General features: G+C 33.8%; 3 protein-coding genes across 3 annotated transcripts; 1 reads left to right on the top strand and 2 right to left on the bottom strand.

Moving 5' to 3' along the window:
• Nucleotides 1-669: 669 nt before the first annotated feature.
• On the bottom strand, nt 670-3,182 carry LOC114407615 (NADPH-dependent aldehyde reductase 1, chloroplastic-like). Its single transcript, XM_028370794.1, has 4 exons — nt 2,897-3,182; nt 2,407-2,783; nt 1,242-1,600; nt 670-1,138 (listed from the first exon to the last, which is right to left on the bottom strand). Exons 1-4 carry the CDS (start codon nt 3,020-3,022, stop codon nt 1,116-1,118), a joined length of 885 nt encoding a protein of 294 aa, XP_028226595.1. The 5' UTR covers nt 3,023-3,182; the 3' UTR covers nt 670-1,115.
• Nucleotides 3,183-5,560: 2,378 nt separating this feature from the next.
• Nucleotides 5,561-7,272, top strand: LOC114407614 (uncharacterized GPI-anchored protein At5g19250-like). Its single transcript, XM_028370792.1, has 2 exons — nt 5,561-5,710; nt 6,571-7,272. Exons 1-2 carry the CDS (start codon nt 5,626-5,628, stop codon nt 7,086-7,088), a joined length of 603 nt encoding a protein of 200 aa, XP_028226593.1. The 5' UTR covers nt 5,561-5,625; the 3' UTR covers nt 7,089-7,272.
• A 4,780-nt stretch (nt 7,273-12,052) lies between these two features.
• LOC114407613 (protein YIPF1 homolog) lies at nt 12,053-15,994 on the bottom strand. Its single transcript, XM_028370791.1, has 6 exons — nt 15,837-15,994; nt 15,718-15,757; nt 15,509-15,589; nt 13,273-13,459; nt 12,628-12,895; nt 12,053-12,521 (listed from the first exon to the last, which is right to left on the bottom strand). Exons 1-6 carry the CDS (start codon nt 15,891-15,893, stop codon nt 12,315-12,317), a joined length of 840 nt encoding a protein of 279 aa, XP_028226592.1. The 5' UTR covers nt 15,894-15,994; the 3' UTR covers nt 12,053-12,314.

Here is a 15,994-nt window from a genome sequence, read left to right as displayed (position 1 = left end):
ATTAACTTTCGGGCAGTGTCACATCTTGATTGCTATTATTGTATTTTTTTACATCTTGTGCATGCATCAACCTGTAACTTTTTCTTTTCTTTTTATGAATTAATTTAAACATTTTTCTTAACCAATCCTGCTGAATGGAAATTGGAGGATATATATAAATTATCAAATTAATTGGGATAAGAACATGGTTGTCAACGGGATCGTACGTGGAGTGGCATATCCAAGGCTTATATATTTCACAAGGCTCGCACACTACATATATATAATTTACTAAAATTTGTCTTTTATTAGATAAAAAATCCGGCTGCATTAACTGCACTTCAGTTCAGACTTCAGAATACGTTTTGGACCTTGTATGAAAACGTTTTTGAGTGCCGTAATGGGTGATTCAGATACTAATTACCCATTTGTATGTTCTATGCAGCCTAGCTCTACTTTGTTTGGTGGATATCCATTTTCTTGACTAAAAAACAATGCAGATCCGGGACGATACATCAAGTGGCATAAACAGAAGATTCGATTATGGGACAGTTAAAGTGGCCTTACACATTGTAAGGAATCTGACTACTTCATAATCTCAAGCGTGTATTTATTGTTTTCGATGAAAATAATTAGTTATTGTTTTCAGTTTTCAGTTAAGACTAATTCATATAAATATCATGATCAAAATAAAAATAAAAATAACCATACTAAATTTGTCATATAAAAATAGTTACAGAATTTTTGCAAACGACAGTATCTCCAGTATCTGTCCGCAACAAATATATAATAGATAACATGACAGTGACGGCGGCTATGGCAACAGCATCAGACTGCGATTGAGGTCTGCAATGACCGTTATCTGTCCGTAACAAATATATATAATAGATCTTGCTTCAAATATATTTCAAGTAGTACATTTTCTTAGGTTTATACGTTTGAAAGCAATATTTATGCTTGCTTTCAACGAATCTTCATCCAGACATATATTATTCATTCATACATATCGATAGTACCGTGCTCATTCACTGCCATTCGTAACATAGTGTTGACGTAGACAAGAACCACAATGAGTCAATGACATTACATATACCAGTCTCGATTAATGAGGTATCATTTATATATCCGTCAATTCATCAAGCATTCACAATGATTCCACCTGAAAAGATAAAATAAAATGAAAAAAGAGTCAGAAATTAAAAACAATGAACAACACATCGGTTATGTTATAAGTATAATTAATGAGTATCTATATGTATGACCATTGGGGTGGAGGACTTGGCCAGTAATGTAAGAGGAGCATATGTTGCTAGCAAGAAAGACATAAGAGGGAGCAACTTCAATAGGTTGGCCAGCTCTCTTCATTGGCACATCCGAACCAAATCGAACAATTGTTTCCTCGTTCATTGTTGCTACTATTAACGGAGTCCAGATGGGTCCAGGTGCAACCCCGTTCACTCTTATTCCCTTGCTCACAAGCTGAAGCGCTAGGGCTCGTGTAAACCCCACAATCGCACCCTTCGTGGAAGTATAATCCACTAGTGTTCCGTCTCCCTGATATGCATTCACTGATGTTGTGTTGATAATGCTACTTCCTTCCTTCATGTGCTTCAGAGCATGTCTATAAATATAAATTAAAAGGTTAGTTAAACTTGGATATTGAAATCAGTGGATCCTTGTTTTGTTTTCAAGATACCAAATTAATAATGCATGTCACTACAACATACATAATATTAAGCAATAATTTTTTGTTTAATTTTTTATAACATTTACAAAATATTGTTAAAATATGAATAAGTCTTATTAATATGTTTTTCCAATATTTTATTAAATGTTTTTGTATAGCTCATGTCGTTGTTTTAGCAATATAAGTTATACAAATATTTGATAAAATGTTATAAAAACATATTGGTAATATTTATTTGTATTTGATAATATTTTTTAAATATTACGAGAAATTTTTAATAACATTTTTAATAAGTGTTTAAATAAAAAAATATTATTAAAAGTTACATGTGTAGTGCTATTTATTGAATGAGTGTAGTTGAATTTACCATAGACGGTAGAGTTTATGAAGTATGAATTAAGTTTAATTTTCACAAAATATATTTTTAGAAAGTGACGGTAAACTTTAAGTATAACTAAATTTTAGACTAACGATTAATTTCACAGTAAATCTAAAAGGCTTAATGCTTATTGTTGTGGGAATACATTGAGAAATTCACATAGAAGATTAAATTAAGATCCTAATTATGATAATTATCAAAATAATAATAATAATAATAATGTATGCTATTTTAATTTAAGTAGTTAGTGAATTTTCACCTCAATCGCTACTTTAATGTAATGAAAAAATATCAGAATAAATGATGTGAGATCAATAACCCACTCAGAACTAAAATTTAAGAGAGAGGTTTATTTTGTTACTTGGTCATGAAGAAATGGGAAAATATATTAGTTCTGAAGACCCTCTCGAGTCTTGCATCATCAATATCTTCCAGGGAATCACTCTCGTACTGCTCAGCTGCATTGTTGACCAGAATGTCAATGCGGCCATAAGCGTTGATAACCTCGTCCACCACTTTCTTGCAATTCTCTTCATAACCCACGTCAACAGGTATAGCCAATGGATCTTTAGCATCTTCAGTCTTAGCTTTTTTTATAATCTCAAGCGTGTCACTCGCGTCCCTGTCCTCTTGCCCCTTCACGTAGGTGAAGATCACAGTAGCACCTTCTAATGAAAACAAGTTGCACACGGCTCGTCCAATTCCAGAATCACCCCCGGTTACTACAGCTATCTTTCCCTACGAAATATATATATATAACCGATTAGTTAGATACTGAAGGAAATATAAAATATGTACTTATATATGGATAATGAGAGGTAATTAATAATTAAATATAATGTTATATATACCTGAAGTTTATTTGATGGCTTGTATTGGGAGCTGTTGTATTGGGGTGGTGGATTCATGAGGTACTCTTTGCCAGGCTGAGTGTCTTGCTTCTGAGGGGGGAAGTTGTTTTCATATGAATTAGCCATTCTGGTGAATAATGCAAGCTTAATTTTGGAATATGACAAAGATGACTGAGAAACTGTTTTTTTTAATAGAAATAGCAGGACATGAAGGTGCTTTATAACGTTAACACTTACCTTGTTGGACAGTGTGTTAAGGATGTAGGGTAAGTGCGTGATGGGGATGGATACACTCATACACATGTTCCATCTAAAGATTTATCGAACGGGCCAATTGGCAGAAGGAGGTGCTGACGTGTCGTGTCGGTTTCTTGTACCGTAGGAAAGGTAGGGCACACTGGACCTTATTCTGTGACAGACATGGTTGTTATCCTTTTTATTCGGCTTTCCTTTACTGGGCTTGGGTGGCTTCCTTGTTTGTTTAGGACACGGTTATCCTTAATTACGTTTGGGACAACTATCGCGCTATCCTTTTCCTTGGGTTCTAATTTTTTATTTGGAAAGCTCTTCTTAAAAGTTAGAAACATGTATCATATGATTTTCCCCCCATCATATTATGGATATTTGGAAAGCTATTATTAAAAAAACAAATTTTTGGGAAGAAACTTTATCGATTCTTTTTTATAATTATCAAACTCTTGAATTAACTCGTTAACTCTTATGAGTTTATTTGTCTGTTAGAATTGACAATTGAGTAAACTTTTTTTTTAGTAGAACTTGAGTAAATTCTATAAACTCTAAGTAAACTCGGTAGACTCTCGAGTTTACCATCAAGTCAACCAGTTAACAAGTTAAAAAATTAGACCATAATGTAAGTCATTGTTTAATAATGATGTATTATTACTAGACTTAGTTATTTAAATATTTTAAATTTTATGATTTATTATTTTGTTTTATTATATTGTTGAAATGTTTAATTAGTAGGTTATTTATAGATATTTTGTTATTATTTTTATATAAAATAAACTTTTACGAGTTTACGAGTCAAGTTTATGAAACTCTTACGTTATTTTGTATAATTTTTTTTATCAATCAAGTTTTTTATACGATTGAGTTGATTAATCTAAGCCACTTGCTATTAACACCCCATTGTTGCTAAGTACACCCCCAATATCTCCTTTTTATATTTTAATTATTCATTATATCATTTTGTTTAAACGGGTACATTTCTTGAAATCTCTTTTTTCTCTTCCAAAAATGTCTATTAGAAATAATATGTAATTATTTTAGAAATGTATTTCTGGAACTATAATAAATAGTTTCAAAAATACACGTTTGGAATAGTTACTCTCTGTGATCTTAAATATAAGAAAAAATATATTTTTCTTAATTTCAAATATAAGAAAATTTTAACTAATTTTATGTTATTTAATGTTGCTATCTTTAAAATACTCTTTATTTAATTGAAGTGCTAGTTTTAGAGATTCTTATCCTTGATACCAACTTTAATGAAGGGTAAGTTGGAAAAAAAAACTAATTTCAATATTTTTTATGGTAACTAACTTTTTTAGTTAATGTGACACATTTTTTTTTCCTTATATTTGAGACGAAAGGAAATAAATGTTATTTTGGAAAGATATTTTGTAATAATAATAAAACATCTTTAATCAAATAACTTAAGAGCTAATCATTGTAGCTTGCAATCGTTGGTGTTATAAATAATGTAATGTCACACGTGAAGAAAAACATACAATGTCACACGTAATATTTACAGAGAGTATAATCGAATGAATATACATGGATAAAGATGATGTTCAAAACTAGAGTTTAAAAAAAATAAAAATAAAAATCAAAAATAAAATTTTAGATATGATTTAAAAAATAATAATTATAAGATAAAAATAAAACTAATAAACATGTAAGATAAGAGTTTGAAAAGGTAAATCTAATAAAAAAAAATATAAAAAATGATAACATTGTCTCGTGATGGAACCCAAAGAAATGCCAAAATAGTTGGGACCAACCTAAAAGACCAAACTAGACTTGGATTATGATCATATATATATTTACTTTCTATTCATTTAAATAAATTAAAAAGCTATCTTACTTTGTACTTTTATATATTTCTTTCCACGTTTTCTTCTTCAAACAAACACAGCATAAGAGTACATGTGGTGTTGATGGAGATCGAAAACAGATAATAATGTTGCTACAAATTACAATGCCGGCGCCCCAATAATTACGCGGCCGGCGAGAATTGGCAGAAGGATGTGCTGACGTTTTGTGTCGATTTCTTGCACCGGAGGCGTCTAAAGGAAAGAATATTAGAAATCTCCTTATGCAGAAAAGTAGAAGGCTCCATCGATCACAGAGAAGAAATTGAAAAATAACGGAATTAAGTTTGGTATATCATTGTATATGAATTAGTTAATTAATTTAGAGTTAATATTCGTATGTCAACAAAGATAAATAGATTAATTGATTTTCGCTAGTAATGTGAAGATGTTATTGAAAGATAATTTGTAAGTATTCTTTTGAGAACTAATTCACTAATAAGAAGTTGAATAATATAATTAGAAGTAACCAGATCAGGGATTAAGTTGTTACCTTGCATGTCAGCCACGTGGAAGATCAAGCAGTTGAAACCTGTTACTAGCTACTTTAGGCACCAATTCTTGAGAGTTTAATTCATCATCAATAGGTGTTTTCATTTGGGATTCAAACTCACCATGGTGGACGCCTTCAAACTTTGCATCTTCCTTCTTGCGTCGATCTGTGCTTTCCTAGTCTTTTCTAATCCAGTGCTGTGTAGTGGTACTTTCTCTGCACATCACCTCCTTCCCTCACACATGCACTCTCATCTGTTTAATTCTTTGATTTCTTTCCATATTCTGTATCTCTTTTGTTAAAAAAAGAGAATTCTTTGACTTACTTGAAGTATATTAGTTACGCATGAAAAATTTAATCGAACTGCATGAATAGCTTAAGGGCTATGATTACATGCATACTGTATAAACTTGTGATTTGCTTGATGAAACTTTTCCCTGGATCTTCTATTACAACTAAAATGCAATTCATGAATTTTCTTTGGGGTTCCGTACTAGTTTTCATTAATTATTAATAGGGTTAACGGGGTTCTTGGTTCTTATAAAATTGCCAAATGTTGGTTTTTGCCTTTTAACTTTTAACTTCTAAAACTCTTTACTTTTTGCTCTGCATTTTCTAAATACCATTTTTCTTGTCTCAGTCTAATTTTTATAAATTACAATATAGTTATCTGGTGATCTTTCTAACCGGCATTCTAGTGATGGAACACACGAATTTTGCCTCTCTTGTTAGATAAATCAAGTAACTGTACTCCAACACAACAGAGTTAGATTGATGAAAGTTTAGGTATTTATAAAATGTAGTGATGAAAAATGAGAGTTGAAAAGGACATGGAAGAAAACCAAAAAATTATCAAATTTATGGAACAAAAACACCATTAACCCTTATTAGTACATGTTTGGAAATCAGGAGGAAAAGTAGCAAAAGTAATTTGCCAAATGATCAAAACTCTTGCTTTTGCTTTCATTTTGTTTTTATTCGTTCAATTTGCATGACAGGTGCACAACATTTCTAACTTCATGCACTTAATATAATGATCTTATATATTCATGGTTTGTTTTGATTAGATAAGGAGGACAGTGTATTCAAGGGAATCAACAGCTACAGGCAAACACGGAGCCTGGTACCCCTGAGCCAAGTTTCGAAGGCAACATGTTTGGCTGATGAAGTTGCAGAAGAAATAGAGAAGATGCCCTGTGAAAACGTGAACCAATACTACCCTTCATCTGTTCCTGGTAGTGGGAACCTCAAAATCCCAAACTTGCAGAAGCACATAAATAAATGTGACATTAACTTCAACACCACCACTGATGGGGTCATTCTCCCCGTTTGTGTCTCCAAGCTGGAACCAACCATTGTGCTCTCTAATTACACTCATTCTGATCGTTACGCACAGTTTCTCAACAATTCCAAGTACACTGGAGCAGGGCTTGGTTCTGAGGATGATTGGATGGTTCTTGTTCTCACCACCAACACTACCACTGGAAGTTTCTCTGCTGCTGCAACTTCTGTTCGTGCTTATGCTGCTTCTGTGGACTTCTTGCTCTTTGTTTCGTTGTTTGTGCTCATCAACTACCTTGATTGAGTGTTTTGCTCTTTCTTCTGAGCTTCATTTTGTGGACACTTTAGTTTCATTCCCCCCTTCTCTTTTGTGTAAATCTAGACCGAAGTGAACTTAATTAGGAGTTAATTTGTGTGATGTTAACTTGTTATTTATCTAACTCTTCTCGAATTTCTCAAATGACACTCACCTTGTATGGTTTAAGAAACTCATCAGCGTACTGTGTACATCTTATCCTTTGCGCATGACAGGTTAAAGGAAAAAAAAAAAAAAAAAGAGATAAAAATTCAGAGATGTGATAAGGGAAATATATCTTACGTGACAAGAATAGGGAGTGCAGTCCATTTCGGCTGTCAAATTAATGATCTAAATAGTGTGCTACAAATTAACTTACTTGACTGATTAGATCATCATATGTGAGAAGCATGTTTTTATAAACAATTGTAAGGAATGGAAATTATGTCACACTAGTTGATATTTAAGGTGTTGTTTGTAGGTTCTCAAGCAATCATTAACTAGTTAGTTACTTTTGGAAAGCTGTACATAACTAACTTTCTGTTTTGACAGTTAAGTTAGTTATTAGTTAGGCAATTAGAATAGTTCTTCTATTCCTTGTATATAGCCTAGAGTGCAGTGTGAAAGAAGCTAAGAAAAGGATCTCTGCCATAGATGATAGAAAAAATCTGTAACTGTGTCTTAGATTCAGGATTGTTATCATTGAGAGTTCTCCTCAGAGTCCGAATAAGAGAATATAGCTTGTTGTTAAAACATGAGCACATTGCCCATGTAAATCTGTCTTCTCTTTGATCTTGTGTTCTTTATCTTTTCTCTTTGAGATTTTTTTCCTAATCAAGCTTGAGCGAGTGATACACTTCTGTGAGAGTGTGTTTGATCTTGTTCTTGGCACAACATAAGGGAATAAACTCTCGCGCACCTTTAGTAACAAATTTTCTGCATACTTATTTTTAACAGAACACCGAAGAGGGTAATCTTCAACTTAATGATTGATTAGTGATGCACAAGTGATTAGTGTGTTCAAGTTAAGGTTGAATTATTCAGGTACTATTCGAATATGATTTTTGGCGGAAATAATTTTTAGCTAGATTTTACTTATCTTTAAGCTGAATTTTGGATTAGTTATGATCTATTTCTCCCGATGAATTGAAGGATGACGACAAAAAAAGAAGAGTGTAATGCACGTAGTCCACTTCTCCTAACTTTGTTGTTATTTTTCTTTTATTTCTTTATACATTTTATTCTTTTTGAAGTATATGTATCCTTTACTTTTGACTGCAAGTGATTTCTGATGAAAATTTAGTCCATGACCATTAAAGCTGGGAAGCGAGATTTTTATTGTAATCTGCAAACGAATTTTATTCTTGCTAAATTATTGGTCAGTCCTTAACTCCTAATCCATGTTGTTTGACAAAAAATAATGATCATTGTTCTTGCTTAAAAAAACGCAATCATCATGATTAACCTTTTAAACACTACAAAATACTAGTATAACTCAAAGCTTCAACCTCCGGACCAGATAACCTGAACAACCTTCTCTATATGACTATAGCTTTGCTGCATAAAGGATACACCTCTTTAACACTTGACAAAAATAAATAAAAGGATACAAATACAATTCTTTAGGATTGATTGAATAATGAAAAAATACTAATGACAAACAGATTATGTGTATGCTTTAACACTTGAAATAGTATTTAAAGAGAATAATACCTATTTTTCAAAAACAAAATTGTTGCCCGGCCCATAAGAAGCAGCTATTCTTGTAAGTGAACTTACGTGGTCTCCATAAAATCTCTATATGAGATGTTATTAACTTTTTTTTCGTAAATTGAAAATATGTGATTACATGTTAGAAGGAGATTGAAAGAAAACATGCATAATCTCACATCATACGATAATTTCTCCTTGCAACAACAGAGGATTACACGGGCATGGGCTAGGAAGATCCACCTACCTGTTGTGCAAGGGATCAGGAGAGGAGGGCACTACTCTATTATTAACTGTACCATAAAAGTCTCCATTTGTCTCATTGGTAAAGCTTTTCCTCCATACTGCAGACTTGTTGAGCAAATTTTCCACTTCTTCTTTTACAAACCAAGCACACAATACTTGAGGGTTCAAAACCGAAATACTTAGTAGTATCAGCAATAGACACCCCACTTGAGACCTTGAAATTGACATGACTTCACTACAATTGTCAGTGATTATTACTAAGCCTCTTCTGGTTTCTATATTTGAACCAAAAGGAAAATTAAAAGAAAGATAATCAAAGGGAAAAGGAGATAGATATGGCGTATGAGTTGTGGCTTGTGACTCATTTAGTATGCTGGGTTAGAAATTGAGATATAGTTATTAGCCCCCCACCCCATAGCACTATTCATAGTAAAGAAAGGGACCATGGAACTGTAGGAAACGAATGGTCAAGCTCGTGTTTCAGTTACTTAGTAATATTAGTTCCACTATCGATCAAGTTATATTAATAATGTTTGACCATCTTTTCATGTGTTGTACTACATAGTGCAGTGTCCATGTAATTAAACCCGACCCGACATATAATATAAGGACGTTTCAGAAATCAGAACTTCGAGAGTTTGTGCATTGATGTTTGACGGTGAAATATGTACACTGTTGTCTATTGGAATGGATACCAAGCAACCATTCATTTATCAATTATTAAACATTTATGGCTAAGGATATTCGTTTCAAGTCAATTAATGAACCCCTTATACTTCCAAAATCACCCTATCCTTTGTCAATCATACAACCCCAATTAGAGGATCAGGACTTGACTCTTCGTTTAGTTTATTTTATTGTCATTTTTTCACCTTTAAAGTCCAAAATGTGCTTCATCAATGTCTTCATGCCGGTCAATGCTTTTTTCTAGGATTAGTATATCACTTCTTGTTTCTTTTTCCTATGGTTATATTCATATTTTTTATTTTTCACAGTACAAATGTCTCATAAAACTGAGTTATTTGCTAGTCAAGGTAGTAAGAGATTTCAGTAAACTGTAAAAGGCATCTTTTAGATCATGTCTTAATGTTTCTAGAATAATGTATTTAATAGAGCATGTTTTTTTCTTTGGACTAGTTTGTGGCAGCTTTTATATTCTGTAACGTCTTTTCTTTAAACTTGTGGCATTCATCTTTTTCAACCTTAGCACTCGTAGTTGTGTCAGAAATTTGTCATTTTTTAAAGTTGATCAAGTGACTTGTAAGTTGTGCACATGAGCTTCAATCCAATTGACTTATCACTTCAAAACCTGTGTGTTTTGGCCGTTTTCTATTAGTCATCAAAGTTCTCAAGGGAAAAGCACTGTTTCTCGTCTCTAACTTTAGTTGGCACCGGCCGAAAATAAAATTAGGTCATTGTAATTACCAAAAAGTTTGGTGTAAACACTAAGCAAGATGGAAAAGACTTGTATGATATTGTGTTGACTTTTATTACCAATTGCTATTGGGGTCAAATTCTGTTGGCAAAACTATGGTGTGTTAATTTAATACGCTGATGACTAATATGATTTTTTCCTCTGAAAACTATTGAAGCAAACAAATAAAGTCATCCCGTGGTTCGTATTGACGCGGAGCGGAGCATTTTCGTTGTCTATTTTCTGCCTAATATCTTATTCCCTGCATTTACACTATTTTCACTGCGAAATCATGCCAAGCCGTGCTAAAGTTGACAATGAACAAAGCATAATTATATTGTGAAAATTTAATCTACTTTCATTTTAAGTCATTTACACTCGTGTGTTGGTAGATTCCGCCTAATCTCTGTAGTTTGACTTTCTGCAGGGCCATATCTTGTCCAACCAGTGCTAAAGTTGACAATTTGTCAAGCATAATTACATATTTCAAATTTAATCAACTTTAATATTAATTTTTTTACATTAGTGTCGGTAGATGATTCAAAAAGCCAGAGCTTATATATTTGGTAATTTTAAAAACTTGGAGGACTAAATGTATAATAAAAAAAATTCAGAAACCAAAATTACACAATTATAAAATTCTAGGGATCAAAAGTAGATCTAAGTCAATTCCTTATCTAAAATGAATAAGGGTTATTTCCTTATCAGAACTTTGAGGAAAAATGCAAGTGTAATTGATTGAATAAAAGATACAATAATAATGTGTAAGGGCTCTGTTTATAGAGTTTATTTCTAGCAAATATGTTTTAACAATTATATTTCCACATCAAACGGGAGAAGCCTCGTTCAATTACCATTTTGGTTGAGGCACACCAACCAACACAACCTACTATTATTTTTCACAATTATGTTCGTATTCAACTCAACGCAATTTAACCCAATCCGTCCTAAAAATAGTGCATTAACTCCTTGAAACCCAACTTCATTCATTCTAGCGTGAGCAAAAGTTCCCACATAATTCCTTATCTAAAACGAACATGTATTTGCAGATCTCCTGTAGTTATTCGCAAATTGTCATCAACAGATTTGCCACCTCTGTTTGACATGTACACCGATAATCTGAGCAAGACTCGGGTTTGTCCAAGAGTGAAGGTAGGTTACCACTAAATAACTGAACAATCAGAACTGAAGCCACTAATTGAATCCAGATACGTGCAGCAAAGGGATGGTCGCAAAGAACGTGAAAAAAGAGAGTTTATGACTGAAAGGGGGAAGAGAAAAATGAGTGACCAAAATTTTTTATGCTCTGTAGTGATGAAAACATCTTCAACCATCCATTTAGGGATCTGTGCTTTATGACTTTATGTGGAAAGAGAGTTTATGTATAATATATCATTAACTATTTTGAAAACATTTTGCAATTTGAATTCCATTGGAGCACCCTAAGCATGCTTTTAAAATAAAACTCCGTTGTGTCTTTCATTCTCAACGTACTTTTGCAGCAGTTCTAACGGTACCCGTGCATTTCAACGTCAGCAATGAACCATATAGATAGTCCAAACTTTCGACTAGTAAAAACACATTCAAAACTCACCCCCAACAATTAATCATTGAAGCTTTAATTCACAAACGTAACAAAAGAATCACAGAAGCCTGCATTATAACTTGCATTAACAACGTCAAAGACAAGTGCTTTTATGATGATCACAAGTTATTCGCCTCTATATTGCAACAAAAGAATGAATACACGATGGTTTAATCTGTGAATCATGCTTCAGCTACAAATTGTATCCATGAAAACCTACAATGCCAAAAAGCTATACCTTCATTCTGTATATATTTCATCCATACTGTCCAGTTTCCTCTTAAACTGATACAGTGAAGAGGTAAAGCTTTAGTACCACAGCTAGAGCCAGCTGCAACAGAAAAATGCCAGCAACAATCAAGAACCACCTTTCACCTGCTGATTTGATATGTGCCCGGAGGTTCAGTGCCACAAATGTTGCTGACATGAACCCTGCCACACCTGCAACCACCCATCTAAATATATCCAGTGGCACAACGGACATACACTGCATCACTCAAAGGGTTCAAATTTTGAGAATACAATAAAAAGCAAATGTCAAATTTCATACTTGCTTAAAATAAAAGATAGAAAGATGAAGAGCAATAACTTACCAGGGCTGGAATAAAGACAAACAGGGAATACCCATACAGACAGAATAGTTGCACAAGGCCAGCCGGTGCAGAGAAATATTTGAGGATTACATACAGGCAAAGAGGAACAATGGTAACATAGCCATAAAACAAACCAGCAGACCAAGTCACCAGATTTATGTCATAATCCCATTCTTTGCTCTTTAGCTTGTGCGCTATATATGTCACAAAGGTGCCAATAGATGCCGCTACAAATATCAAGGTAGTGCAAATCCAGAATGGACCATACCTGCATATATTTATATGAACTCAAAATTACATGCACAAAATTCCCGCCTTTTTATGGCAAAATTATAAAAGTATTTGTTCTCCAAGAATAAAAAATGGTGAGCATCATCTTCTCCAGACACCAGTATTTAACTAGTAACAGAAGATATTTCGATAAACTTACATAAGAAATGAAACAAAACAAACAGATAATTAAATACGTGACTTTAGTTTATAAGATATTGGCATATTAAAACTGGTCACAACAATTTAGATACACCTTTTCTTCATAAAAATTAAAAACAACATGCATTTCATAATTTGAAAATTTCAGAAATCAGAACCAAATCTTGGTAGTATGCTCAGTCAACGAAATGAGCAAAAGACAAAGTTGCTCACAAATCAGGGTTGGTAGCAGTTTTTTCATTGAAAGATCCTCTAAATGGAAATAGTGAGTCGATAATCCTCTCTAGAACATCTGAAGTGTCAACATCAAAGTATGGTTTGTAAGCAGCAATTGTAAAAGTCTGAAACCAACCACCCTGCTGCGGTTCATCAGAACCAGATACAGGTTTTGAAAATGAATCTGCATAAAATGAATGAGACAATTCAACACAAACATGTCAAACAGATATCCAAGAAAAATAATTAAGCATATCAACTCCAGCCATAAAATTGCCAGATGGACGACAGAAGGAAATACCATAAGTAATAAGCATCAATCATCCCCTAGAGTAAAAGAAAGAAGTGCAAAATTCAAATCAAAAGAAACATGAGGGGAAAAAGATCATAGGCCTTAAATGAAACATACAGCTAGTAAATAACAAGAAAATAGAACAAAATTGAATTTGGTTAAGAGACAATAAAAATGGAACAGAATTCAGACTAGAAAGAAAAAATAAATCTAAAAATCCATACGTCACACTCATCTATCATTGATATTTTTCAAGCTATTCTATTGCAATGCAGTGTCAATGTTTTCACCCATAGGCTTCAGCAGAGCACAAAAGGAGATTGAGGAAGGTTGGGCGTGTGCATCAGAGTTCAGAACAGAGAAAGAACAGGAGTGGGTGTCTGCCAGAAATACTGCTGGAGGTGGGAGGGTGTTGGTCGCACAGAAGAGAGAAGCATAGAGCAAGGTTGTTAAACTAGAGATCCTACTTAGGATTGTAAGATCCTATACTCTTACCTAAACCGCAAAATTATACTATACAAATATAATATAATATATACGCATAAAAAACAAATAGATAAAGAAAGTAGCTTCTAAATTACATCATTAAACAAACTTAAATTGAAAATTCATAACCATAATAATACATTATAATTAACAGGATAATTATAATATATTATCATGATTGTTAATAATTAAGAGAAAAGAGAAACACTTAGGCCCATTCAAAAGAGAATCATTATACCTTATAATCATTTTAAAAGTTATAGTCCCATTCTCTAAATAGTTATAATTATATATTACACACTAAGGCCCCATTAACTAGAAAACACACTTAAGCCCATTCCATAAAAATCTTGCCAAATCAGAAAAGAGAAGATAGCAAGAACGGAAAAGGTGTAGGTTGCAAATGAGAGAAGAAGCCTGGGTGACAGTGGTGCAATCACATTTCACACGACTTTAGTTCGCAAAACAGAGTTTGCAAACAGAGGCGCAATCAGTGGCAGCCCTGGGCAGCGGTGGAGGTGCAGGACAGAGGTCCAGCAGTTGCAAATGAAGGAGAAGAAGCCTGCGAAAAAGAAGAGCATGTCGTGAAAGGGAATGGATGTGAAACACAACTGAAATGAAGTGTTTTTAGGGTTTTCAAAACCAGTTTTTTGACCCACTTCTGACTCATTGGGGATAGAACGATCCAACGATTTCAAGTGGAAGATCGTGATAACACTCAGGACCAATCCAGGCAACAATTCAGCATGGAGAAGGCTGCTTAGCATGTGGGATTTCACAATCTGAATCGTGATTTTGACAACTATGGCATGGGGAAGTTACTACATTCAAATTCAATTATGGTTTTTAAGTTCTGAATAGAGGAAAGGAAATCTCACCCCCCCCACCCCGAAGACTACAGTTTCAAGGGAAAATTTGGTTTTCAAGATGTGCCATTGTAGGGCCAATAAGTGCCATGACAGGCTGCTACTTTGGAGTTTGGACACAATTGCGGCCATGGCGGCCACTGTTCAAAAACAGACTGTGATGCAAACTTTGTAGCAGCCCAAGGCTGCTACACTGCTATAGCACAATATTGAGTAACTAGAGCTCCCTCTTCCAAGCACATCTTTTAACATCCACATCAGACAATCACATGCATAATTTAATATAATCTATTGCAACCACACATCAGAATCAGATAAATACGATAAAAATTAAAAGGATAAACAAGTTCATGAAATTCAAAGCTAGATCAGGGGAATATTAATACAGCCAGATTTGAAAACCTTTCAAGCATGACAAGTGTCTGTAAACCCAAGTTCCTATGATGTCATCCCCTTTATTAGGTTATCTTAATCATTCATCTAGAGTCCTCAGGTTAGAATATTCATTGCACAAAGGCCATCATGGAGTAGTAAAAGCTTTCAGAAGATATTTAAAAATAAAATAAAATCCAGGGATATAAACACAGACCATCAGCGTCACGAGGAGGCCCGGAAGCAGCGGTGATCTTGCCCTGAGCTCCAGAAGGAGGAAAAGTCTGAAGATTTGAATCTAAAATGCAAACAAATTACAAATCTATTATTAGATCCGGTAATAAAGAAGCAGTGTCCAACCTGGCTAATGATAACAGATCGAAATGAAATCATTTAATTGGCAAGGAGAAAAAGGCGGAATAGAACCTGCGAAATTGACGGTGGCGGGTCGTGAATCTGGAACGGCCTGAAAAAAGGAAGGAGAGTGAGTGAGATGTGGAAGATATGAGATACGAGATTTGGAATGTCAAGAGTCAAAGGCTCACAGGAACAGATCCCTGAAGCTGCTGCGCGTCAATCGACGTATATTTTCCGGACATCATCTTCACTTCACCTCTTCAGCTCTGCTTCTCTCAGATCTCTCTTCTCTTCTCTTCGGAAAGAAACCCTGTCGTGTTCATATTATACTTTTCAAATTAAAATT

Source organism: Glycine soja, chromosome 3 (genome assembly GCF_004193775.1).
Source record: "Glycine soja cultivar W05 chromosome 3, ASM419377v2, whole genome shotgun sequence".
NCBI classification, from domain to species: Eukaryota; Viridiplantae; Streptophyta; class Magnoliopsida; order Fabales; family Fabaceae; genus Glycine; species Glycine soja.
The sequence above is the reverse complement of the archived record's forward strand: the minus strand, read 5'-3'. Positions and strand labels throughout refer to the sequence as shown.